General features: G+C 53.9%; 1 protein-coding gene across 2 annotated transcripts in view; it reads left to right on the forward strand.

The window, feature by feature from the left end:
- Positions 1-21,161, forward strand: part of MLXIPL (MLX interacting protein like) — a 33,429-nt gene extending 12,268 nt beyond the window's left edge. The window contains exons 3-17 of one of the 2 annotated variants that reach the window (XM_037990497.2): positions 6,569-6,651; positions 6,820-6,909; positions 7,219-7,263; positions 8,108-8,309; positions 8,452-8,532; positions 14,513-14,682; positions 16,957-17,488; positions 17,741-17,808; positions 17,884-18,034; positions 18,195-18,310; positions 18,403-18,522; positions 18,704-18,831; positions 18,912-19,035; positions 19,963-20,092; positions 20,382-21,161. In XM_037990497.2, the coding sequence (XP_037846425.2) occupies positions 6,569-6,651; positions 6,820-6,909; positions 7,219-7,263; positions 8,108-8,309; positions 8,452-8,532; positions 14,513-14,682; positions 16,957-17,488; positions 17,741-17,808; positions 17,884-18,034; positions 18,195-18,310; positions 18,403-18,522; positions 18,704-18,831; positions 18,912-19,035; positions 19,963-20,092; positions 20,382-20,500 (2,159 nt within the window). In that variant the 3' untranslated portion in view covers positions 20,501-21,161. The remainder of the gene's footprint in view (positions 1-6,568; positions 6,652-6,819; positions 6,910-7,218; positions 7,264-8,107; positions 8,310-8,451; positions 8,533-14,512; positions 14,683-16,956; positions 17,489-17,740; positions 17,809-17,883; positions 18,035-18,194; positions 18,311-18,402; positions 18,523-18,703; positions 18,832-18,911; positions 19,036-19,962; positions 20,093-20,381) is intronic. The other variant, XM_037990498.2, reaches the window with a different exon arrangement.
- The last annotated feature ends 5,350 nt before the right edge of the window (positions 21,162-26,511 follow it).

Genomic DNA, 26,511 nt, shown 5'->3' on the forward strand with positions numbered 1-26,511 from the left:
GCCACACTCTGAAATCGTCTTGGTTTCCTGGGAGCTCCCCAGCACTTTGCACCGCTCTTGGGGCAAGAAGGACTTTCCACTTTACATTGTCTCGTGGTGTTTGTTTACTTTCCTTATCTCTCCCAGTAAGCTGCGGGCACCCTGCCTGATTCATCCATGTGTCCTGTCCCAGTATCTGTCCCAGCATAGGTGCAAAGGGTTAGGCGGCTGAATGAAGGGATGAACTTATCGGTGTTAAACAAAGCCTGCTCCAGCCTTTCCATGAGAAACAGTCCAGAGCATGGGGTCGCTGGGCTGGGGAGGGGAGAACCACTCGGCCCTGACTCTCTGGAAGCCCTGGACAAACTTTTTTTTCTTTTTTTTTTTTTTTTTTTTTTTTTTTTTTTGAGACAGAGTCTCACTCTGTTGCCCAGGCTGGAGTGCAATGGTGCGATCTCGGCTCACTGCAACCTTCACCTCCCGGGTTCAAGTGATTCTCCTGCCTCAGCCTCCTGAGTAGCTGGGACTACAGGTGCACGCCACCATGCCCGGCTAACTTTTTGTATTTTCAGTAGAGACAGGGTTTCTCCATGTTGGTCAGGCTGGTCTCGAGCTCCCGACCTCAGGTGATCTGCCCACCTCGGCCTCCCAAACTGCTGGGATTACGGGCGTGAGCCACCGCGCCTGGCCTAACAAACTTTTTTTATTTTATTTTTTGAGACGGGGTCTTGCTTTTTCACCCAAGCTGGAGTGCAGTGAAGCCAACATAGCTTACTGCGGCCTCCAATTCCTGGGCTCAAGCAATTCCCCCACCTCAGCCTCCCTAGTAGCTGGGACTACAGGCATGTGCCCCTACACCCAGCTATTTTTTATTTTTAATTTTTTGTAGGGGCAGGGTCTCACTAGGTTGCTCAGGCTGGTCTCAAACTCCTGGCCTCAAGCAGTCCTCTCAGTTCAGCCGCCCAAAATGTTGGGGTTACAGGCATGAGCCACTACACCGTACCAGGACAAATTTCATCTTTGCTGGTGTTTATTTCCTCATCTGGAAAGCCAGGGGCAGACACACTTTGAGACCCTCCTTCCTTATCTAGCCCCCGGGAGTCTATGCACCCAAGGACCCATCCCTTTGTTTTCTGTCCAAGCTGGGCTCAGAAACTAGGACAAAACCCCTCCTTCAATCCAGAAACTAGGACAAAACCCCTCCTTCAATCCTATGAGTGTCCATTTTGGAGAATGCTTTTTTTTTTGAGACAGTCTTACTCTGTCACCCAGGGTGGGGTGCAGTGGTGCAGTCTCGGCTCACTGCAACCTCTGCCTCCCATGTTCAAGCAATTCTCATGCCTCAGCCTCCCAAGTAGCTGGGATTATAGGCATGCGCCACCATGCCTGGCTAACTTCTGTATTTTTAGTAGAGATGGGGGTCTCACTATGTAGCCCAGGCTGGTCTTGAACTCCTGGATTCAAGTGATACACCCACCTTAGCCTCCCAAAGTGCTGGGATTACAGGTGTGAGCCACCGTGCCCGGCAGATTCTGGAGAGTGTCCTTTAGGACAGAACTTTGTAAATGATGCTAAAAAGCCTTAGTAAATTTCATGTTCCAGTGGTCCCCCTTCCTCTGTGTCCTTGTTTGTCCCAGAGGAAGTTGGCTGGGGCAGGAAGGGTCAGCAGCTGTTCTCTTTGTCAGAGCAGCCAGGGAAAGTCTCAGGTTGCCTCTAAGTAGACCAGCTGCGTGTCAAGCTCTGTGCCAAAGGCAGGAGCTGCTTTTATTCCCTGTCGCAAGGTGAGCATGTAAAGACCTGACAAGCCAGAGTGAAGGGGAGGTGGGCAGCGCTGTGGGCTTTGGGAGGCAGGAAGGCTTCCTGGAGGAGGGGCTATCCTGAATTGTGGACAGAGGAGGGAAGGTAAGCGGGGCTTCCCTGTAGAATAAGACCAGAAGGGCTGGATGTGGCGGCTCACGCCTGTAATTCCAGCACTTTAGGAGGCTGAGGTGGGCAGATCACTTGAGGTCAGGAATTGGAGGCCAGCCTGGCCAACATGGAGAAACCCCATCTCTACTAAAAATACAAAAATTAGTGGGGTGTGGTGGCACATGCCTGTAATCCCCGCTACTAGGGGAGCTGAGGCAGGAGAATTGCTTGAACCCAGAAGGCAAAGGTTGCAGGGAGCCAAGACCAGGCCACTGCACTCCAGCCTGGGTGACAGAGTGAGACTTCATTTCAAAAAAAAAAAAAAAAAAAAAAAAAGGTGGGCTATGTGACTTCAAGGTGAGGTATATAAAGGAGGTAGGGAGGCCGGATGTGGTGACTCACGCCTGTAATTCCAGCACTTTGGGAGGCCGAGGCAGGTGGATCGCCTGAGCTCAGGAGTTCAAGAGCAGCCTGGGCAACATGGCGAAACCCCGTCTCTACCAAAACTACAAAAAACCAGCCGGGCATGGTGGCACATGCCTGTAGTCCCAGCTACTCGGGAGGCTGAAGTGGGAGGATCACTTGAGCCGGGGAGGTGGAGGCTGCAGTGAGCCAAGGCCGTAGCACTGTACCACTGCTCTCCAACTTGGGTGACAAGAGTGAGACCCCGTCTCAAAAAAAGGAGACGAGGAGCTGGGAGAAGCAAGTGGTGGCCCAGTCATGAGGAGGGGGAGGGGCTTGGAAGCCAAGCCAAGGAGTGTGGACTTTGTCCCAGAGGTAGTAGGGAGCCATGGAGGGTTCCAGACCTGAACTGCACTTTAGAAATAATTGACCTGGCTGCAACTGGAAGATGAGCTTAGAGTGTAAAGCTGGAGTCAGGGAGGTCCCTGTGAGAAATGACACCAGGCCAGGGGGTGACACAGTGAGAGAGGATGGAGGGGAGGGGACAGCGGGAGAAATGTCACAGATCCTATGAGATAGAGACTTCTCATCTCAATCAGACCTGGAGTATAACAATCAGACCTGGAATATAACAGTCAGACCTGGAGTATAACAATCAGACCTGGACTATAACAGTCAGACCTGGAATGCTGGGAGTCAGTGGGGTTTTTATGGCGTTTTGGGACATCCTAGGGAGGGTCCCCAGGCAGCTGGATATGAGGCTAGAGCAGGAAAGGACCAGAGTGAGAGAGGCTGTGGGGTGGGCATTGCAAAGGAGTCAGTGAAAAGTGGTCAGGGGCTGGGCAGAGTGGCTCACGCCTGCAATCCCAGCACTTTGGGAGGCTGAAGCAGTCAGATCGCTTGAGCCCGGGAGTTTGAGAACAGCCTGGGCAACATGGTAAAACCATGATGAATTTTTTAAAGAATTCACAAGTTAGCTGGGTGCAGTGGCATATGCCTGTAGTCCCAGCTACCCTGGAGGCTGAGGTGGGAGGATCACTGGCACCCAGGACGTGGAGACTGAAGTGACCCAAAATCCCTGCCACTGCACACCAGCCTGGGCGACAGATTGAGTCCTTGTCTCAAACACACACACACACACACACACACACACACACACACACACACACACTCCAGCCTGGGCGACAGATTGAGTCCTTGTCTCAAACACACACACACACACACACTCCAGCCTGGGCGACAGATTGAGTCCTTGTCTCTCACACACACACACACACACACACTCCAGCCTGGGTGACAGATTGAGTCCTTGTCTCAAGCGCGCGCACACACACACACACACACACATATACACACTCCAGCCTGGGCGACAGATTGAGTCCTTGTCTCAAACACACACACACACACACACACACACATACACACACACACCAGCCTGGGCGACAGATTGAGTCCTTGTCTCAAACACACACACACACACACACACACACTCCAGCCTGGGCGACAGATTGAGTCCTTGTCTCAAACACACACACACACACACACTCTCCAGCCTGGGCGACAGATTGAGTCCTTGTCTCAAGCGCGCGCGCACACACACACACACACATACACACTCCAGCCTGGGCGACAGATTGAGTCCTTGTCTCAAGCGCGCGCACACACACACACACACACAACCAGCCTGGGCAACAGATTGAGTCCTTGTCTCAAACACACACACACACACACACACACACACCAGCCTGGGCGACAGATTGAGTCCTTGTCTCAAGCGCGCACACACACACACACACATATACACACACCAGCCTGGGCGACAGATTGAGTCCTTGTCTCAAACACACACACACACACACACACACACAACCAGCCTGGGCAACAGATTGAGTCCTTGTCTCAAACACACACACACACACACACACACACACAACCAGCCTGGGCAACAGATTGAGTCCTTGTCTCAAGCGCGCGCACACACACACACACACACACACACACCCCCAGCCTGGACAACAGATTGAGTCCTTGTCTCAAGCACACACACACACACACACACACACACACAAAGTGGCCAGGGCCTGGTGTGGTGGCTGACACCTGTAATCCCAGCACTTTGGGAGGCTGAGGTGGGGGATCATTTGAGGTCAGAGGTTTGAGACCAGCCTGACCAATATGGTGAAACCATGTCTCTACTGAAAATACAAAAATTAGCCGGGCGTAGTGACGCCTGCCTGTAATCCCAGCTACTTGGGAGACTGAGGCAGCAGAATCGCTTGAACCCGGGAGGTGGAGGTTGCAGTGAGCTGAGATCATGGCACTGTACTCCAGCCTGGGCAACAAGAGCAAAATGTCATCTCAAAAAAAAGAAAAAAAAAAGGGGGCCAAGGAAGCTAGGAGATAAAGAAAAGCCCGGTGAGCTCAGGAATTCGAGGCCAGTCCAGGCGATATAGTGTGACCCTGTCTCTACCAAAAAATTAAAAATAATAATAAAAAAGAAGAGGCCAGACACAGCGGCTCACGCCTGTAATCCCAATACCTTGGGAGGCCAAGGCAAGAGGATTCCTTGAGCTCAGGAGTTCGAGACCAGCCTGGGCAATACAGGGAGACCCTGTCTCTACAGATAATTTTTTTTTTTTTTTTTTTTGAGACAGAGTCTCGCGCTGTCGCCCAGGCTGGAGTGGAGTGCAGTGGCCAGATCTCAGCTCACTGCAATGTCCACCTCCCGGGTTTGCACCATTCTCCTGCCTCAGCCTCCCGAGTCGCAGGGACTACAGGCGCCCGCCACTTCGCCTGGCTATTTTTTGTATTTTTTAGTAGAGACGGGGTTTCACTGTGTTAGCCAGGATGGTCTCGATCTCCTGACCTCGTGATCCGCCCGTCTCGGCCTCCCAAAGTGCTGGGATTACAGGCTTGAGCCACCGCGCCCGGCCTACAGATAATTTAAAAATTAGCCAGACGTGGTGGCGTACACCAGAGGCTGAGGTGGGAGGATTGCTTGAGCCCAGGAGGTCAAGCTTTCAGTGAGCTATGATTGCACCACTGCACTCTGGCCTGGGCAACAGAGCAAGACCCTGTTTCAGAAAAAACAACAAAAACAAAAAAGAGCCTGGAATGTGTGTTGGGGCCAAGGGCAAGAGCCTGGGGAGAGGTCAGGATTGGAGACTGGGAGGGGAGGTGGAGGCCTGGAAGAGGACGCAGGTTGGTGATCAGAAGTGAACCAAGGGTGGTTCTCTGCAATGAAAGTGGGTAGTGCCAAGCCTCCTGAAGCAGAGTACCCAAGGCTGCAGGCCCCTGGCCTCCCGGTCTAACCAAGACTTTCTTTTTTTCTTTCTTTTTTTTTTTTTTTGAGATGGATTCTTGCTCTGTCACCAGGCTGGAGTGCAGTGGTGTGATCTCACTGCAACCTCCACCTCCCCTTGGGTTCAAGCAATTCTCCTGCCTCAGCCTCCTGAGTAGCTGGGACTACAGGCATGCGCCACCATGCCCGGCTAATTTTTGTATTTTTAGTAGAGACGGAGTTTCACCATGTTAGCCAGGCTGGTCTTGATCTCCTGACCTCGTGATCCACCCACCTAGGCCTCCCAAAGTGCTGGGATTACAGGCGTGAGCCACTGCGCCCGGCCCTAACTGGGACTTTCTGGAGGCGGCTCACTCCCTGTGTCCTATGGTCCCACAATCCATTCAGCAGGCTTTGCCAGTGTACCTACGGGGCTCCAGAGGGACCCAGAGAAGGTGTGGGAGGTGGACCCAGAGAAGATGTGGGAGATTGGATTCACAGTGCCCCCTAGAAGAGGAAGATCAGGCTGGGTGCGGTGGTTCAAGCCTGTAATCCCAGCACTTTGGAAGGCTGAGGCAGGTGGATCACCTGAGGTCAGCAGTTCGAGACCAGCCTGGCCAACATGGTGAAATCCCCTCTCTACTAAAAATACAAAAATTAGCTGGGCCTGGTGGTGGGTGCCTGTAATCCCAGCTACTCAGGAGGCTGAGGCAGGAGAATTGCTTGAACCCGGGAGGCGGAGGTTGTAGTGAGCCGAGATCACACCATTGCACTCCAGCGTGGGCAACAAGAGTGAAACTCCATCTCAAAAAAAAGAAAAAAGATCTAGGAGGTTAACGCATCCTCCAAGAAGACTTCCTGGAGGAGGCAGCATGGGCACTTAATCTGAACGTCAAAGGCCAAGCAGGATTTCGTAGGGTGTCACTTGGGTCCCAGTCCCCTGGGATGAGGTGGGGGATGAGGAAGCTGGGTGCCCCTAACCTGGCCCCCTTCTCTCAGATGTGGAGCGGAGGAAGAGCCCCGTGTGTGGCTTCGTGACCCCCCTGCAGGGGCCTGAGGCTGATGCGCACCGGAAGCCGGAGGTAGCTGGGTTCTGGACCGCCTGCCCACCTGCTCACCCGCCCACCCACAAGACCAGCACCTGCCTCCTGTAGCCTGGCGCTGGGCAGACAGGGATGGGGTGAGGGGTGGGAGATGGGTGTGCGGTGCTCCCCTCCCTACTGATCCCCCTCCCCCGACCCCCTCCCCAGGCCGTGGTCCTGGAGGGGAACTACTGGAAGCGGCGCATCGAGGTGGTGATGCGAGAATATCACAAGTGGCGCATCTACTACAAGAAGCGGGTCAGTGGCGGGGCCCAGGGAGGCCCCAGAGCTTTCCCCTGCGGCTGCCGGCTACCGCCCGCCTCGGAAGATCCCCGGAAAGGGGATCCTGACCCCGCAGCTTGCGCCCCTCGGGCCCTCCATTCAGTCCCGAGCCGACAGCGCCACCGTGTGGCCACAGGGCCTCCTAACAGCCTCCTTACCTGGGGGTCGGAGGAGCTCCTAATGGGAAATGGGGGATCTCACTGCTTGTGAGTTGGGGAGACTTTTGGGGGGAAGTGATGGAGGGTGGGCAAGGGATCCGGTGTCCAACTCCGTGTGTCCCTGCAGCTCCGTAAGTCCAGCAGGGAAGAGGACCTCCTGGCCCCTAAGCAGGTGGGTGCTCTGTAAGTCCAGCAGGGAAGCGCATCTCTTCGCCCCCGCAAGTAGGAGGCAGAGAGTTGAAAGCTTCCGCCTGCGTGGGCAGGACAGTGGCTGGGTGTGAGGGTGGGATGTGGGACGTGACTGCCGTCCTGTGGTTCATTTGTTGAGCTCTTTTCTTCTTGGGGGATGGGGGTGCGGTGGTGAGAAGACCCCAGGTCATTGAGCAAGTGGTGGGAGGTATGGGAGAACAGACGGACCAGGCCGGGCGTGGTGGCTCATGTCTGTCATCCCAGCACTTTGGGAGGCCGAGGCGGGTGGATCACCTGAGGTCAGGAGTTCGAGACCAGCCTGGCCAACATGGTGAAACCCCATCTCTACTAAAAATACAAAAACTAGCTGGGCATGGTGGCGCACGCCTGCAATCTCAGCTACTCGGGAGGCTGAGACAGGAGAATCACTTGAACCTGGGAGGCAGAAGTTGCAGTGAGCTGAGATCACGCCACTGCAGTCCAGCCTGGGCAACAGAGTGAGACTCCGTCTCAAAAAAACAAAAAAACAAAAACAAAAACAAAACAGAGGGACCAAAGAACTGGGGTCCCAGACAGGAAAAAATCTAAAGGGCAGGAAGGGGACCCCTGTATCTGCATCCTGATCTGTCTCCTGGGGGAAGTTCTTAGAGGCCAATGGAGTGATCCTAGCCTTTCAAGCAGCAAGCTAGGACCACTAGGGAAAGGTGACAGAGGTGTGCACAGACAGACCCTCTGTCCTGCTGACCACTTGACTCTAGAGAGGGGTGATATGGAAGGTTGGGGCAGTGGGAGCTCTTCAGCGGCTGCTGACGGCTCTGTCTCCCTAGGCGGAAGGCGGGTGGCCGCCGCCGGAGCAATGGTGCAAACAGCTCTTCTCCAGTGTGGTCCCCGTGCTGCTGGGGGACCCAGAGGAGGAGCCGGGTGGGCGGCAGCTCCTGGACCTCAATTGCTTTTTGTCCGACATCTCGGACACTCTCTTCACCATGACTCAGTCTGGCCCTTCGCCCCTGCAGCTGCCGCCTGAGGATGGTGAGGGTCTGAGAAGGGGCAGGGGAGAGGGGTGAAGGCCTGTGAGATTCCAGGAGGCCAAGGGAGGGATGGCTGGGGATGGGGGTGGAGACCCCCACTCCTCCCTGCCTGCTACTGCTGATGTCACCACTGCTGCCTCTAGCCTACGTCGGCAATGCTGACATGATCCAGCCGGACCTGACGCCACTGCAGCCAAGCCTGGATGACTTCATGGACATCTCAGGTGGGGCGAGCCCCTCCCTAAGTGGGGTGGACGGGCAGGGTCACTGTGAGAAAGGCCGATGAGCCTATCCCAGGCCCCTCTGGGGGAGCAGATAGTCTGGGTGGTTTTTTTTTTTTTTCTTTTGAGATGGTGTCTGACTCTGTCACCCAGGTTAGAGTGCAGTGATGCTAACCTCTTGCCTCCCAGACTCAAGTGATCCTTCCACCTCAGCCTCCCGAGTAGCTGGGACTACAGGTGTGCACCAGCACACCTGGCTAATTTTTTTTTTTTTTTTTTTTTTTTTTTTTTTTTTTTTTTTTTATTTTTGGTAGAGATGGGGTTTCACCGTGTTGCCCAGGCTGGTCCCAAACTCCGGAGCTCAAGCCATCCTCTTGCCTTGGCCTCCCAAAGTGCTGGGATTACAGGCATGAGCCACTGTGCCTGGAAGGTCTGGGTGGTTTCTGAGGGGTCTTCCTGGTCTCCTTTTGTACAGCTGGTGTGGCCTCCAGTGAGGGCAGGGCCCAAGACAGTACCTGGCCAGGGTACCAGAGGCTCCCAAGAAAGCAGTGAATGCCGGGACCCTCTCAGGGGAGAGAACTTTGAGTTATTTGGGTCTATTTATTTTTCACACAATGCATTTTAAAACTGTTTGCTAGGCCGGGTGTGGTGGCTCACACCAGTAATCCCAGCACTTTTGGGAGGCCGAGTCGGGCGGATCACCTATGCCAGGAGTTCGAGACCAACCTGACCAACATGGTGAAACCCCGTCTCTACTAAAAATACCAAAATTAGCCGGGCGTGGTGGCAGGTGCCTATGATCCCAGCTACTCAGGAGGCTGAGGCAGGAGAATCGCTTGAACCTGGGAGGCGGAGGTTGCAGTGAGCTAAGATTGTGCCACAGCACTCCAGCCTGGGCAACAGAGCAAGACTGTCTCAAAAATAAAAATAAAAATAAAAAAGACTGGGTGTGGTGGCTCACGCCTATAATCCCAGCACTTTGGGAGGCCGAGGCAGGCAGATCACGAGGTCAGGAGATCAAGACCATCCTGGCTAACACGGTGAAACCCCGTCTCTACTAAAATACAAAAAAAATTAGCCAGGTGTGGTGGTGGGCGCCTGTAGTCCCAGCTACCAGGGAGGCTAAGGCAGAAGAATGGCATGAACCTGGGAGGCGGAGCTTGCAGTGAGCCAAGATCATGCCATTCCAGTCTGGGCAACAGAGCAAGACTCCATCTCAAAAAAACAATAAAAAATAAAACTATTTACTAGAGGACATTTCAACCATGCACACACTAGTAGAGAAAGTAGTTCAGCAAAAAAACTCCCAAGTCACCATCACTGACGTCATCGACTTATCAACTCTTAGCCAGTCATCTTCTTTTATTTTTCTCTTTTCTTTTTTTGAGGAGTCTCACTCTGTTGCCCAGGCTGGAGTGCAGTGGCACAATCACAGCTCACTGCAGCCTCAACCTCCCAGGCTCAAGTGATCCTCCCACCACAGCCTCCCGAGTAGCTGAGACCACAGGCAAGCACCCCTATGCCTGGCTAATTTTTTTTTTTTTTTATTTTTTGAAGAGACAGGGCCTCCCTGTATTGTCCAGGCTGGTCTAGAACTCCTGGGCTCAAGAGATCCTCCCACCTCAGCCTCCCAAAGTGCTGGGATTACAGGTGTGTGCCACCATGCCCAGTGTGTTATTTTAAAGAAAATCCCAGGCATCATATCTTGTAAAGCTTTTTTTTTTTTTTTCCTTGAGACAGAGTCTTACTCTGTCACCCAGGCTGGAGTGTAATGGCTCCATCTTGGCTCACTGCAACCTCTGCCTCCCAGGTTCAAGCAATTCTTGTGCCTCAGCCTCCCGAGTAGCTGGGATTACAGGCTCATGCCACCATGCCCAGCTAATTTTTGTATTTTTAGTAGAGAGGGGGTTTTGCCATGTTAGCCAGGCTGGTCTTGAACTCCTGACCTCAAGTGATCCTCCCATCTCAGCCTCCCAAAGTGCTGGGATTACGGGTGTGAGCCACCATGCCTGGCCTAAAGCAATTTTTATAAGTCGTGAGTGTCCCTGTCTCCCTCTCCTGACCCCAGGGCCACCAAGTTACTGATTCTTCAGTGTCCTCCCAGAGATGCTCCTGTCGGTGGAAGCACATGTGGAAATTGTCTCTGTTTTCACAACTGACTTTCCAAGTGGCCTTCCTCACTCAGCCGTAGGTCTTGCAGGTTATTGCTGATAGCCACACATTTAGGGGTCCCCGGAGCTATGTGCAGGCCAAGTAGAATATCCAGGCTCAGCCCATCTCACTGAAGCCCCCGGGGACAGCAAGAGGGTCCCTGGGATAAAGGCTTCGTCTTAGTGACCTCCTAATTCCTTCCCCACGGGATCCTGGGCCTGTCAATCAAGAGGTGGAGGCCTATGGGGCGGGGACTAGGGAATGAGGAACCACCCCCACCCCTGCTCCAGCCCTGGGCGGGGGTGGGGGCTGCCCGGGGGCAGAAGTGTGCATGGCAGTGCCCTGGGAGCAGGCCAGCCTGGGAGGGCAGCGGCCCTGTCTGGGCACACAGCGCCCGGCCACAGGTAGGAGCCCAGCCACCCCCACCTGGGGTCTGGGCAAGACCAGCAGGGACTGGGGCTAGGAGGCTATTTCTGGCAGACCCGGGGGGCTGCTGGTGCGTGGGGGGACAAGTGTGGGCCACACAGAGGAGGTGGCTTGTGTGGCCCTCTCATATCAAACATCCCGTGTACCCAGAGGGCAGAGCGCACTGGTACCACCAAGACAGCAGCTCTCGTTGCCCCCAAGAGCCTCCCACGGGGGAGGCCCAGCTGGAAACCCAGGGAGGGGACCAGAACTCTATGGAGGCAGGAGGCTTGGTGAGGGGGGCTCAGGGAGGCAGCCAGAGGCAGAGGAGCTCAGGGAGGGGATGGCAGGTCAGGTCCATGGAGGGGACAGAGGCTAGGGAGGGACTTGGGCCCTGGGGAGCAGCTTGGGCTGGGAAGAATCTTCTCTCAAGGCAGGGTGGATTCTTGAGACAGGCCTGGGCAGCGATGGTAAGGGGGTGGCTGGTGACTCAGGGATGAGAGGGGCTTGCTGCGCCATGACGCCTGCCCGGGCCCCAGGGAATGGGCTGCAGCTGTGAGCAGGGAGGAGCCCTAGGCCCTCAGCGGCCCGGGGCCAGGCAAAGCGTGAGGCTGATTCTAGAGCCAGGGCCTCGGGGGCCTAGTGACAGGATCTGTGGACCTGGGAGATGGGGGAGCAGCAGTGACCACTCGCCATCTCCCACCTGGTCCCCCTTTTTTTTGAGACAGAGTCTTGGTCTGTCACCCAGGCTGGAGTGCAGTGGCATGATCTTGGCTCACTGCAACCTCCACCTCCCGGGTTCAAGCAATTCTCCTGTCTCAGCCTCCAGAGTAGCTGGGACTATAGGCGCCCACCACCACACCCGACTCATTTTTGTATTTTTTTTTTTTTTTTTTTTAGTAAAAACAGGGTTTCACCACATTGGCCAGGTTGGTCTCGAACTCCTGACCTCAGGTGATCTGTCCACCTCAGCCTCCCAAAGTGCTGGGATTACAGGTGTGAGCCATTGCACTCAGCGTGGTCCCCCTTTTAAAGAAAGGCAGCAGGGGCACCTATAATCCCAGCTACTCAGGAGGCCGAGGCAAGGAGAATCGTTTGAAACCAGGAGGCAGAGGTTGCAGTGAGCCGAGATCGCGCCACTGCACCCCAGCCTGGGCTACAGAGCGAGACTCCATATCAAAAAGAAAAAAAAAAAAAAGAATGAAAGAAAGAGAGAGAGAGAGAGAGAGAGAAAGAAACAGAGAGAGAGAAAGAAAGGCAGCAGGACAGCACGAAGACACCGTTTCACCACGGGGTTAGACGCGCAGACAGGCACCAAGCAGACGCACATGCAGCATGCTATCACGGCAAGACAGGTTCACATGGCCTCAGACGGAGCGACAGACACCCAGGGGGCAGACAGGCTGCATGCAGACCCCATGCTGAGACTTGAGGGTTCAGCCACTGCAACATACAGGCCCTACACCCTCCTGCAAAGCAGAGCCACTTATGACACACAGGGCCGGGCGCGGTGACTCACTCCTGTCATCCCAGCACTTTAGGAGGCCAAGGCTGGAGGATCGCTTGAGCTCAGGAGTTTGAGACTAGTCTGGGCAACATGGCAAAACCCCGTTTTTGCTGAAAAATACAAAAATTAGCTGGGCGTGGTGGTGCATGCCTGTACTCCCAGCTACTCAGGAAGGCGAGGCATGAGAATCGTTTGAACCCGGGAGGCGGAGGTTGCAGTGAGCTGAGATCGCGCTGCTGCACTCCAGCCTGGGTGACAGCAGGGCACAGTGGCTGACCTCCTCCCCTCGCCCTGCACCCCTTTCTCACCCTGGCACTCTCTGGGCACCTCCTTTCTATACCAGCGGATCGGGGAATGGGAGCCGCCGGGGGTGGGGAGGGGGGTTCCTGAGCTAAGCCTGGTGCTGCGTGGGGAGGGGCTGCTTCCTGGGGTCCCTGTTCACACCCACAGTCCCCTGCCATCTCCCACACAGGCTCATTATAATCCCAGCACTTTAGGAGGCTGAGGCAGGAGGATGGCTTGAGGCCAGGAGTTTGAGACCAGCCCTGGCAACATAGCATGACCCTGTCTCTGGGGGATGGGGTTGGGGGTGAAGACACACACACACACACACACACACACACACACACACTTGACCCCCCAAGTGGGTTCTGGGTTTGGGGTGACATTATCTAACTGACTCCTGGTCTCCTTGGAGGTGGCTCCTGGGAGGCAGACTTGAGCAGCTCTCCTGGCAGGGGGTTGGAGGGAAAAAGCGGGGAGCTGGGGCCCACCCAGGCCTGTGGGGAGCTGTCCCAGTGGGGTCAGATCTGCCCAGACTAGGAAGCCTCGGGAGCTGGCACAGATCACAGGCTGGTCAGGGTCAGAGAAAGGTGCCCGGAAGGGAGCGGGTGGGCGGGCGGCGTCCAGGCCCGGGATGTGGTCAGGCCGTGGCCAGCTGCTTCCCAAAACCAGAATAGCCCAGGACTTACACAACCCGCACCCCAAACAATCCGCTGCTCTCTCCTCCAGCTCTCGCAGGCTTCCCAGACCCCTCGCGCCAACCCCACTCGGAGCCCACCCTTAGGCCCCCCTTCATCCCTACACCACTCAGATCCCACCCTTATCCCCCTCTTGCCCACACCCCACTTAGAGCCCACCCTTATCTCCCTCTTGCCCACACCTCACTTAGAGCCCACCCTTAGGCCCCCCTCCCCCCCACCCCACTTGGAGCCCACCCTTAGGCCCCTCTCCCCCCCCCCCACCCCACTCGGAGCCCACCCTTAGTCCCCTCTCCCCCTCACCCCACTCGGAGCCCAATCTTAGGCTCCTCTCCCCCCCACCCCACTCAGAGCCCAGCCTTAGCCCCTCCTGCCGCATTTCACTCTTCACCCAACTCCTAGGCTCCACCTGCTGACCTTCCCACAAACCAAGCTCGTCCCAGAACCAATGACTTCGTGTTCCCTCTCATCTCCAACTCACCCTCTTGAACTTCTGCCACCCTGGGGCCCCTCCCATCCCAGGCCTCCTCCCCTCGCACCACACCCCTTTCCGACCCTGGCACTCTCTCTGGGCACCCCCTTTCTGTACCCCCAGCAGATCAGGGAAGGGGAGTCACCAGGGGGTGGGGAGGGGGACTTCCTGAGCTAAGCCTGGGGCTGGGGAGGGGAGGGGGCTGCTTCCTGGGGTCCCCGTTCACACCCACAGTCCCCTGCTGTCTCCCACCCAGGCTCATTCCACCCAAGACGGTTGCTGCTTCCCCTGATCGAGACAGAAACCCTCCCAGTTTCACAATCTCCTGTGGAAGGGACCCCCCACCACCCACCCGCCAGCCCCCACATCCCTACCCACCAAGGCTGGGGACAGGCTACTCTCCTCCCGGCTGTTACCCAGCCATAGCTCCAGCCCTAATTGCTGTTGCCCTGTGTGTCTGAATTACAGATTTCTTTACCAACTCCCGCCCCCCACAGCCACCCATGCCTTCAAACTTCCCAGAGCCCCCCAACTTCAGCCCCGTGGTTGACTCCCTCTTCAGCAGTGGGACCCTGGGCCTGGAGGTGCCCCCGGCTTCCTCGGCCATGACCCACCTCTCTGGACACAGCCGTCTGCAGGTGAGCTCACCCCACCCCGTCCAACCCTATGTAGCTCACTTGAGAGCTGGTCCTGCCCTGTTCATGTCCAGGAGGTATCAGACACTCCCTGAGTGTCCGGCTTGCTGCTTGGAGATTGGAGGGGAAGAAAGACCCCATCTCTGCCCTCTGGGAGGGACCCCATGAAGCAGAACTGGACAAAACAGTCATGGGAGAAAGCTAAGGGCGTGGAGACCCTGGAGTGGGCTCCACCAAGGGCCAGTTGCTTGTGGAAGTCTTCCTGGAGAAGGGGAGTTCCTGGGCCTCAGAGAATAGGTCAGCTTTGGACAGAAGGGACTGGCTGAGGTCAAGCCAGATGGGAGAGCAGCAGGAACAAAAGCTTCGAGGCAGAAAGCTGAGCATGGATGTTTAGGAAACTGTGAATCTACCATTTTGGTTCATGAATTCCTGAGTGCAATTCTTTTTTTTTTTTTTTTTTTTTTTGAGATGGAGTCTCACTCTGTCGCCTAGGCTTGAGTGCAGTGGCACAATCTCGGCTCACTGCAACCTCCACCTCCTGTGTTCAAGAGATTTCCAGGCCAGGTGCGGTGGTTCACGCCTGTAATCCCAGCACTTTGGGAGGCCAAGGCGGGTGGATCACAAGGTCAGGAGATTGAGACCATCCTGGCTAACATGGTGAAACCACGTCTCTACTAAAAATACAAAAAAAAAAAAAAAATTAGCTGGGCATGCTGGCGGGTGCCTGTAGTCCCAGCTGAGGCAGGAGAATGGCGTGAACCTGGGAGGTGGAGCTTGCAGTGAGCCGAGATTGTGCCACTGCACTCCAGCCTGGGCAACAGAGCGAGACTCCTTCTCAAAAAAAAAAAAAAAAAAAAAAAAAAAAAAGAGAGATTTCCAGGTTATTTTTGTGTTTTTAGTAGAGATGGGGTTTCACCATGTTGGCCAGGTTGGTCTCGAACTCCTGACCTCAGGAGTCTGCCCACCTTGGCCTCCCAAAGTGCTGGGATTACAGGTGTGAGTCACTGCGCCCAGTCCCCAGGTGCAATTCAGATGTTGCTTCCTGCTGCTTTGTTATAGGCCTTTTCCCTCCATCATCAGACTTTTCGGGTGCTAATTCTAGTTGGTTGTTGAGGAGTGTCTCTCCTCCACCAGAAAGTGAGCTCCTTACTAGAAGGGCTATGTTTTGCTCACCACTGCATTCTCTATACCTAATGCGCCTCAGGCACATAACAGCATTCAGTGAATGGTTGTCCAATGAGTGAGTCAGTGACTGAATGAATGAGCCAGTGAGCAGAAGAATGGGTGTTTTGGTGAATGGACAGAGGCATCTTATACAGCAGTGGAGGCACACATGGGTTGGTGGATATATGGGTGGGTGAGTGGTTGGTTGGATGGATGGGCTGGTGGATGGATACATAGATGAGTAGTTTAATGGGTCAGTGAATGGGCTGATGGGTGGTTAAGTGACTGGTAAATGTATATAGATGGTGGATGGATGGATAAATGAATGGATGGATGGATGGATTATGGATAGGTTGGTGGATGAATGAAGGAAGTATAGATGGTTGGATGAATTCATTAATGCCTTAATATCTGGTGGGCTGGTGGAGGGAATGGTAGATGAGCTACTTCATAGACTGATAAATAAATAGGTGAATGGATGGAAGATGGATGAATTAGTAGATGGACAATTGAATAGATGGGTGGGTTGGTTAGTGGATGGATCGGTGGGCAAGTTAGTGGATGGATGGATAGATGATGATTGGATGGGTGGGTTGGTTAGTGGATGGATTGGTGGACAAGTTAGTGGATGGATGAATGGATGATGATTGGATGGGTGGGTTGGTTAGTGGATGGATTGGTGGACAAGTTAGTGGATGGATGGATGGATGATGAAGGGATGGGTGGGTTGGTTGGTGGATGGATTGGTGGACAGTGGATGGATGGATGATGAACGGATGGGTGGGTTGGTTGGTGGATGGATTGGTGGACAAGTTAGTGGATGGATGGATAAGTTACTTGGGAGACAAATGGATGGGCAGGAAGATTGATGCTCCACTCTTCCTGCTTTTTGCATAGATGTACGCTACTCCCTCCTCTCATTATAATTTCCCTGCTTCCCTGTGTTTGTACGTACACCTGTGTGTGCTGGAAGGCAGGGCTCATTTCTCCTATCTCTCCCCAGGGCGCAGTCCAGCACTCAGCCAGGGCACGGCAGGGCAGGGGAAGCCCAGATGGCTGCCAGGGGCAGCTATTTTCCCTGCTGTCTGAGTGTCTGTCTGTCCCCCCAACCAGGCTCGGAACAGCTGCCCTGGTCCCTTGGACTCCAGCGCCTTCCTGAGCTCTGATTTCCTCCTTCCTGAAGACCCCAAGCCCCGGCTCCCACCCCCTTCTGTACCCCCACCTCTGCTGCATTACCCTCCCCCTGCCAAGGTGCCAGGCTTGGAGCCCTGCCCCCCACCTCCCTTCCCTCCCATGGCGCCACCCACTGCTTTGCTGCAGGAAGAGCCTCTCTTCTCTCCCAGGTTTCCCTTCCCCACTGTCCCTCCTGCCCCAGGAGTGTCTCCGCTGCCTGCTCCTGCAGCCTTCCCACCCACCCCGCAGTCTGTCCCCAGCCCAGCCCCCACCCCCTTCCCCATAGAGCTTCTACCCTCGGGGTATTCAGAGCCTGCCTTTGGGCCTTGCTTCTCCGTGCCCAGAGGCAAGCCCCCCGCCCCATCCCCTAGGGGACAGAAAGCCAGTCCCCCTACCTTAGCCCCTGCCACTGCCAGTCCCCCCACCACTGTGGGGAGTAACAACCCCTGCCTCACACAGCTGCTGACAGCAGGTGAGACGGGAGGGCCAGCAACAGGGAGAGGAAAGCCTGGGGAGGGAAGCCAGGAGGTGGGGAGGACGGGGTTATGGGAGCAGAAGATGACGGTGAAGGGACAGGTCCAGTTCAAGGGACAGAGTGGTGAGGAATGAGGGACATGGGCCCTGTACCTAAAAGGGGTGTGGACTCGGGAGGGGCAGGATGGGGTCTTGAAAGATGCCGGGGGTGGACCAGCCCCAGCGGCCTCATGGTTCTGCCTGTGCACAGCCAAGCCGGAGCAAGCCCTGGAGCCACCACTTGTATCCAGCACCCTCCTCCGGTCCCCAGGGTCCCCGGTAAGATCTCAGGCACTGGGCGGTGGGGTTGTGCCCACGGCCTTCACCCCAACTCTCCGCCTTTCTCCACCCCAGCAGGAGACAGTCCCTGAATTCTCCTGCACATTCCTTCCCCCGACCCCGGCCCCTACACCGCCCCGGCCACCTCCAGGCCCGGCCACATTGGCCCCTTCCAGACCCCTGCTTGTCCCCAAAGCGGAGCGGCTCTCACCCCCAGCGCTCAGCGGTAAAGAGAGGGGTTGCGGGGATTGGGGGAATCTAAGGGAGGAGGGGAAGAGGAGGAAGAAGAAGGGGACTGGGTTTGGTGCCAGGATGAGAGGAAGGGGGTAATGGGGACTCTTTCCCCGGGGTCAGTCTTTCTGTGGGTCTGTCTGTTCCTACCACAGGCAGTGAGCGGCGGCTGTCAGGGGACCTCAGCTCCATGCCAGGCCCTGGGACTCTGAGCGTCCGCGTCTCTCCTCCGCAACCCATCCTCAGCCGGGGCCGTCCAGACAGCAACAAGGTGGGCACCATCCCCCCACCCCAAGATCGGTTTGCTACCCCCAGACCCTCCCGGGCTCCTTCCTAGGCTCACCCGACTCTCTGCTCCCCGAGACCGAGAACCGGCGCATCACACACATCTCCGCGGAACAGAAGAGACGCTTTAACATCAAGCTGGGGTTTGACACCCTTCATGGGCTTGTGAGCACACTCAGTGCCCAGCCCAGCCTCAAGGTGAGCCCCGGACCCAGGCTGGCATCCCCAGAACCACGGGGCCCCTTTCTGGACACCCCCACCCAAAACTCAATTGCAGGGGAGTGCCCCAGACACTCTTGCCTCCTCCCCTCCCAGTGCCCCAGTGGGTTCCAGGGTGCAGCCTCTAGCACCTGCCTGAGCCCCCCGATGGTGTCTGCAGGTCAGCAAAGCTACCACACTGCAGAAGACAGCCGAGTACATCCTTATGCTACAGCAGGAGCGCGCGGGCTTGCAGGAGGAGGCCCAGCAGCTGCGGGACGAGATTGAGGAGCTCAATGCCGCCATTAAGTAGGCAGGGTCCAGGCGGGTGCTGGGACCCGGGACCATGCCGCCTGACCCCCAGCTCCTGACCCCTGCCCTGCCCTCAGCCTGTGCCAGCAGCAGCTGCCCGCCACAGGGGTACCCATCACACACCAGCGTTTTGACCAGATGCGAGACATGTTTGATGACTACGTCCGAACCCGTACGCTGCACAACTGGAAATTCTGGGTGGTATCCTCCCTCGAGCCCGTGGCTGGGGGGCTGCAGGGGCTGTGGCAGGGTGAGACCAGGCTGTGCCTGAGATGGGAGGCCTATCTCTCCAGGCCAGGCAGGCTCAGAGCTGCTCCCAGGTGACAGGCTCTTGTTATGCCCCTTGCTTCCATGTCCTGGCCATCTTGGTCAGCAGAATTGCCCAGGGATGGGTGGCTGGGAGCAGAGAGGGAAACTGGAGGGAGGAGTCTTTGAGGAAGGGGAGCCTTGGCCCTGACCTCAGGAAGCCCCGAGGGCAGTTTGGGAGAACCTGAACTCTGGAGTGACGCCTAAAGAAGACTTGGAATCCACTCCCTCATCTGGCCCAGGGATCAAGTTCTTGACTGAGCCCAGGGAGGAAGTTCAGGGATGAGGGATGGTTCAGCCCAGAGTAAGGGTGGTGGAGGGGCAAGGAGGAGGGGACTGAGAGGCAGGGTGCTGGGAAGGTCTTGGCAGTACAGAAGTAGGGACTGCAAGCCAGAAGCAGTGGCTCACACCTGTCATCCCAGTACTTTGGGAGGCTGAGGCAGGTGGATCACTTGAGGCCAGGAGTTCAAGACCAGCCTGGCCAACATGGCAAAACCCCGTGTCAACTAAAAATACAAACATTAGCCGGGCATGGTGGCATGTGCCTGTAATCCCAGCTACTCTGGAGGCTGAGGCAGGAGAACAGCTTGAACCTGGGAGGTGGAGGTTGCAGTGAGCCGAGATTGCGCCACTACACTCCAGCCTGGGTGGCAGAGTGAGACTCTGTCAAAAAAAAAAGTAGCAGCTGCAGCAGGAGTCGTTGGGGTTCAAGGTTAGACACTGTCCAGGCCCTTTCTTCCCCTGGTTTGAACTGGGCATCAGGGATCCACGTGGGGTGGGGGTACCAACTGGACCACAGGCAGCTCCTTGACCTGGGCCCAGTTCAGCATCCTCATCCGGCCTCTGTTCGAGTCCTTCAACGGGATGGTGTCCACGGCAAGCGTGCACACCCTCCGCCAGACCTCACTGGCCTGGCTGGACCAGTACTGCTCTCTGCCCGCTCTCCGGCCAAGTATGTGCACCATCTCCCTGCCTGCTAGAGGGTTCCAGCCTCCGGGGTGGAGGGAGTGTTCCGCCCTGCTTAGACCCCACATCCAGCTTGCCTTCAACACAGCCTAGGGTTGTGGCCACCCCCCATCCCCCAGATGGTTCTCTGGCCACCAGATGCCTGTAGACAGAGGTTCTAGGAGCGGGTGACAGTCTTGCCAACTAGTACCTCCCCCTATCCCTTTGGTTCCAGCATCCAAGGGTAGGGCCCTGACCCCAGGAGGTGTCTCTCTCTCTCTCTGTCTCCCACCCAGCTGTCCTGAACTCCCTACGCCAGCTGGGCACATCTACCAGTATCCTGACTGACCCGGGCCGCATCCCTGAGCAAGCCACGCGGGCAGTCACAGAGGGCACCCTTGGCAAACCTTTATAGTCCTGGCCAGACCCTGCTGCTCACTCAGCTGCCCTGGGGGCCACTTTCCCTGGGCACGGGTTCCAGGGATCATCTCTGGGCACTCTCTTCATGCCCCAGGCCCTGGCTCTGCCCTTCCCTGAGGGGGGAGGGGTCGAGCCGGGTCCAGGTTTCACACTTCCCACCTCCTGGAGGCCAAGAGGAGCGGAGTCCCCATCCCTGCTCTGCCACTGTGCTCCAGCACCATGATCTTGGGTGACTCGTCCCCCATCTTTGGACCTCTATGTTTCAATGTGCAAAATGGGGATGGGGAAGGTTCAATCAGCAGATGACCCCAGGCCTTGGCAGCTGTGACATTGGGGGCCCAGGCTGGCAACTCTGGGGGTTCAGTAGTGGGAAAATGAGGATACTATTTCTCTGTCACCTGCACCTGCTCCCCCACAGGTGGGGCACAGACCTCTGTTCCTGAGCAGAGAAGCAGAAAAGGAGGTTCCCTCTCTGGGATCCTTCACTGCTAACCTAGAGGGGCTGCAGGATGGTTTCCCCTGGGGGAGGCCAGGAGGGCCTGATCCCAGGAGACACCAGGGCCAGAGTGACCGCAGCAGGGCAGGCATCGTGTGTGTGTGGACGTGTGTGTGTGGGTTTTGTAAAGAATTCTTGACCAATAAAAGCAAAAACCGTCTGCCGGTTTGTTGATGTGATGGTCAGTGTGTCTCACAGTGGGATGGAGAGAAAGCCCGTTGGCAGTGGGAGGTGGCTTTGCAGAGGGCCTGGGCATTTACTCTGAGCTGGAAGCAGCTGGAGGGCTTTGAGTGGAGGTGGGACGAGATCAGTGGTGGCAAGCGCCTATAGTCCCAGCTACTCAGGAGGCTGAGGCGCGAGGATTGCTTGAGCTCAGGAGTTCGAGGCTGCAGTGAGCTGTGACAGCACAACAGAGTGAGACTCTGTCTCAAATAACAACAAAAAAGAGGCCAGGCATGGTGGCTTACATCGGTAATTCCAGCACTTTGGGAGGCCAAGGCGGGATCATAGACCTCATCTCAATAGTGAAAAAGAGAAAAATAAATAAAAGAAGATCAGATGTAACTTTTTTTTGTTTTTTTGAGACAGGGTCTCGCTCTGTTGCCCAGGTTGGAGGGCAGTGATGCGATCTTGGCTCACTGCAAGCTCCGCCTCCTGGGTTCACACCATTCTCCTGCCTCAGCCTTCTGAGTAGCTGGGACTACAGGCGCCCGCCACCACACCCGGCTAATTTCCTTTGTATTTTTAGTAGAGACGGGGTTTCACCGTGTTAGCCAAGATGGTATCGATCTCCTGACCTCGTGATCCGCCCACCTTGGCCTCCCAAAGTGCTGGTATTACAGGCGTAAGCCACCGCGCTTGGCCAGATGTAACTTTAAAAACAATTTTTTTTTTTTTTTTTGACACAGAGTCTCAGTCTGTTTCCCAGGCTGGAGTGCAGTGGTGCGATCTCGGCTCACTGCAACCTCTGCCTCCCAAGTTCAAGTGATTCTCCTGCCTCAGCCTCCCAAGTAGCTGGGATTACAGGCACGCACCACCATGCCCAGCTAATTTTTGTATTTTTCGTAGAGACGGGTTTTCAACATGTTGGTCAGGCTGGTCTCGAACTCCTGACCTTGTGATCCCCCCACCTCAGCCTCCCAAAGTGCTGGGATTACAGGTGTGAGCCACCGTGCCTGGCCAAAAAATTTTTTCTTTTAGAATAGAGTCAGCAGCTGGGTGTGGTGGCTTATGCCTGTAATCCCAACACTTTGGGAGGCCAAGGCAGGCGAATCATCTGAGATCAGGAGTTCGAGACCAGCCTGGCTAATATGGCAAAACCCGGTCTCTACTAAAAATACAAAAATTAGCCGGATGTGGTGACACACACCTGTAATCCCAGCTACTCAGGTGGCTAAGGCAGGAGAATCGCTTGAACTTGGGAGGCGGAGGTTGCAGTGAGCTGAGATCGTGCCACTGCACTCCAGCCTGGGTGACAGAGCGAGACTCTGTCTCAAAAAAAAAAACAAAAAAAAAAAAACGGACTTGCCTTGCTATGTTGCTGAGGCTGGTCTTGAACTCTTGAACTTTTGGGTTCAAGCAACGCTCCCACCTTGGCCTCCTGAAGTGCTGGGATTACAGGCATGAGCCACGGTGTCTGACCAGATGTAACTTTTTTTTTTTTTTGAGACGGAGTCTCGCTCTGTCGCCCAGGCTGGAGTGCAGTGGCCGGATCTCAGCTCACTGCAAGCTTCGCCTCCCGGGTTTATGCCATTCTCCTGCCTCAGCCTCCCGAGTAGCTGGGACTACAGGCGCCCACCACCTCGCCTGGCTAGTTTTTTGTATTTTTTAGTACAGACGGGGTTTCACCGTGTTAGCCAGGATGGTCTCGATCTCCTGACTTCGTGATCCACCCATCTCGGCCTCCCAAAGTGCTGGGATTACAGGCTTGAGCCACCGCGCCTGGCCAGATGTAACTTTTTTACAGGAATCCCCTGGGTGCTAAGTTGAGACTAGGTGGACGCAGGGAGACTAGTTAGGGGACAGTTGCAGTCATCCAGGTGAGAGGTGACAGACGTGCTTCCTGGAGCTCCTCCCTCCATGGCCAGGAGACAGTTCGGAGAGGCTCGCTGCCTTCAGAGTTGGAAGACGGCAGAGCTGGGACCAAGGAGTGGAACCGACAGGGAATCCACTGGAACCACCCAGAAGGAGAATGTGCTCCCTTGGCAGGGCAGGTAGGGAGGGTAGTGACCTCCCCGCTATGAGAGGTATGCAAGCAGAGGGTGGATGGCCACTTAGTTGAGATGTCAGAAAAAACTGACACTGGCCTGTGCAGTGGCTCACGCCACCCAACACTTTGGGAGGCCGAGACAGGTGGATCACCTGAGGTCAGGAGTACCAGACCAGCCTGGCCAACATGGTGAAACCCCATCTCTACTAAAAATACAAAAAAATTACCCAGGCGTGGTGGCAGGTGCCTGTAATCCCAGCTACTTGGGAGGCTGAAACAGGAGAATCCCTTGAACATGGGGGGTGGAGGTTGTGGTGAGCAGAGATCGCACTCTTGTACTCCAGCCTGGGTGACAGAGTGAGATTTCATTTCAAAAATAAAAATAAAAATAAAAAATAAAAAACTGATCCTTCAGACGGGGATGGAGTAGAAGGCCTCAGAGGCCCCAATGCTTCGTTAATCCTTGCGTTTATCCATCTAACAAATATTTACAGAGGGCCTGCTGTGGACCAGGCCATGGTCTTGGCTTTGCAGACGCTGTTCACTACAGTATCTCTCTTTTCATGGAGCTGACACTGCAGCCTGGCATGTTGGAATCCTCTGACATTTCAGACCTTCTGGAGACATTTGCAGGATTGATTTATTCATGTTTATTTTTTGTAGAGACAGGGTCTTGCTATGTTGCCCAGGCTGGTCTCAAACTCCCGACCTCAAGTGATCCTCCCACCTTGGCCTTAGGTTTCCTGAAGTGCCGGGATTACAGGTGGGAGCCACCATGCCTGGCCGATTTGCAGGATTTCAATAGCCTAAAGAATCTTCCATGGGTTTCCCATTTCCCTTGTTCATGCAGAAGAAAAAGGAGAATCGCTGCCCGCAGATCTAATGTGGACTATGCGCCAAGCACTTTAGATTTTTGTTGTTGTTGTTATTTTTATTTTTAGTAGAGACAAGTTCTCACTAAGTTCCCCAGGCTGGTCTTGAACTCCCGAGCTCAAAGGATCTTCCTGCCTTGGCCTCCCAAAGTGCTGAGATTACAGGCATGAACCAGCACACCTGGCCACTTTATAGATATTAACTCACTTAATCCTCACAACACCTACCTCGTAGGTTTGCTGTGAGAACCTAAAAGGGTAAATATACACATATAGAGATTTATAGATTTTTATATATGTCTATATATAAATCTGCAAAATAGGGATAATAATTATATATATTCTATATATAAATATTGTGTTTATATGTTATATTTAATAACATACAATAATACACAAAGATTATATTTATACAATATATTTAAGGTATAATCTTTATATATTTAATTTATAGTTTATATATAATATTTATATATTCTGTAAAGATTAATATATATTCTACATATAAAGATATAGATTATAAAATTTTTATATTTAGAATATATAAAGATTAATTATATGCTAATCCATATATCTATATAATCTTTATACATAATATGTATTATGTAATATGTAATATTGCATTAATTTATATATCATAATCTGCATAACATATAATCTTTACAATATATTTAATTTATATTTTATATATAATCTTTATATATTATAAATATATAGTTTTATATTTATAAAAATATATAGTTTTATATTTATAAAACATAAATATATATTATAAATGTAAATACATAAAAATATAAAATATATTATATAATATAGATTATATAATATATAAATTAAATATATTATATATTTATATCTAATTTATGTATATGTATAAATTAGATATAAATATATACTTTAACAAATAAAGTATATATTTGTTTATAATGTACAAATATATTATAAATATGTAATATAATTTATTATATATTATAATATATATTGTAATATAAATATAATATAGTACATATGTATAATATATATGTAATATATGATTGTATATTATAAATATACAATATAATTATATATAAATATTAAATACATATAAAATATACTTATATATAGCATAAATACATATAATTGTATATTATATATATAATATATAGTTATTCAGAGTTGGAAGAAGGCAGAGCCGGAACCAAGTAGTGGAAGTGACAGAGCATTATATATATTTTATATAGATTATATAATTATATACATTATATATAACCTATATTATAAATATATAACACTATGTAAGAACGAGAATGAGTTGTAATAATTATCAACAACCCCATTTTACGGGTGAAAAACTGAGACACAGACAGGTTCGGTCCCTTGCCTCAAGCTTGCTCAGCTGGTGAGCAGCCCAGCGGTGCCCACCTAACTGCCTGCATCTGCTGTTGACCGCTTCTCTGCTGTGACGGTGGCAGGTGCACCCAGCCTTTCGCGCGTGCTCTTTGCTGCCACAGACAGGCTGGCCGTGGCTCGCTGCAAGGGAGGGTCCCCGCAGTGTGTACGCTGCTGTTTTCACTCCCACACGGCCAGAAGTTCCCCATCAAACATCCCCCTGACCCCGTGTCCTTCCAGATGGCTTCTTCCCTTGAAAGAGTCATCTACATTTGCTCACTCTCCCTCCTCTCTTCTCTTTCCCCTCTTGGCCCCCCACCTTTGGGCTCCTCCTCCACCCTCACACCCCAGCCTCACCTCTGCGCTGACTCTGCTGTCACTGAGCTCACCTCTGACTGACCCACTCCTTGCGAAATCCAGTGCCTGCTTCACAGTGCTCTTCTGCTTTTTCTCTGGCCCTTGGGCCTCCATCTTAAACCACGCTTTCCCCGGGAGTCCAGAATTCTCGGCCAGCCTCGGTGGCTCACGCCTGTAATCCCAGCACTTTGGGAGGCCAAGGCGGGAGGATCGCTTGAGGCCAGGAGTTAGAGACCAGCCTGGGCAACATAGTGAGACCCCATATCTACAAAAAAATTAGCTAGGTGTTATGACATGGGCCTGTACCCCCAGCTACTCGGGAGGCTGAGCTCAGGAGTTCGAGGCTGCAGTGAGCTATGATTGTGCCACTGCACTCCAGCCTGGGTGACAGAGCCAGACCCTGTCTCAAAAATACAAAAACAAAACGGAATTCTTGCCAAGCTCTCCTTCCTCCTCCCTGCCAGTGCCCTCCCAGGTCCTGCTGTGGGAACCTGTTCCTAGGCCTGTCCCTTCCTTAGCCATTCCCTTCTCGCTCTCTGGCAAGCCCCAAGCCCCGGGCCATCTCATCCCCTTCAGCCTCTCTGCAGAGGACCCCGACTCTGTATCTGCCTCGCTGTCTCCCCAGAGCTACACAACTACATGTCCGACCATTGCCCCAACTTCTCCCTCTGAGTGCTCCGCAGCTCCCTGAACACTGACGGACC

Source organism: Chlorocebus sabaeus, chromosome 28 (genome assembly GCF_047675955.1).
Source record: "Chlorocebus sabaeus isolate Y175 chromosome 28, mChlSab1.0.hap1, whole genome shotgun sequence".
NCBI lineage: Eukaryota > Metazoa > Chordata > Mammalia > Primates > Cercopithecidae > Chlorocebus > Chlorocebus sabaeus.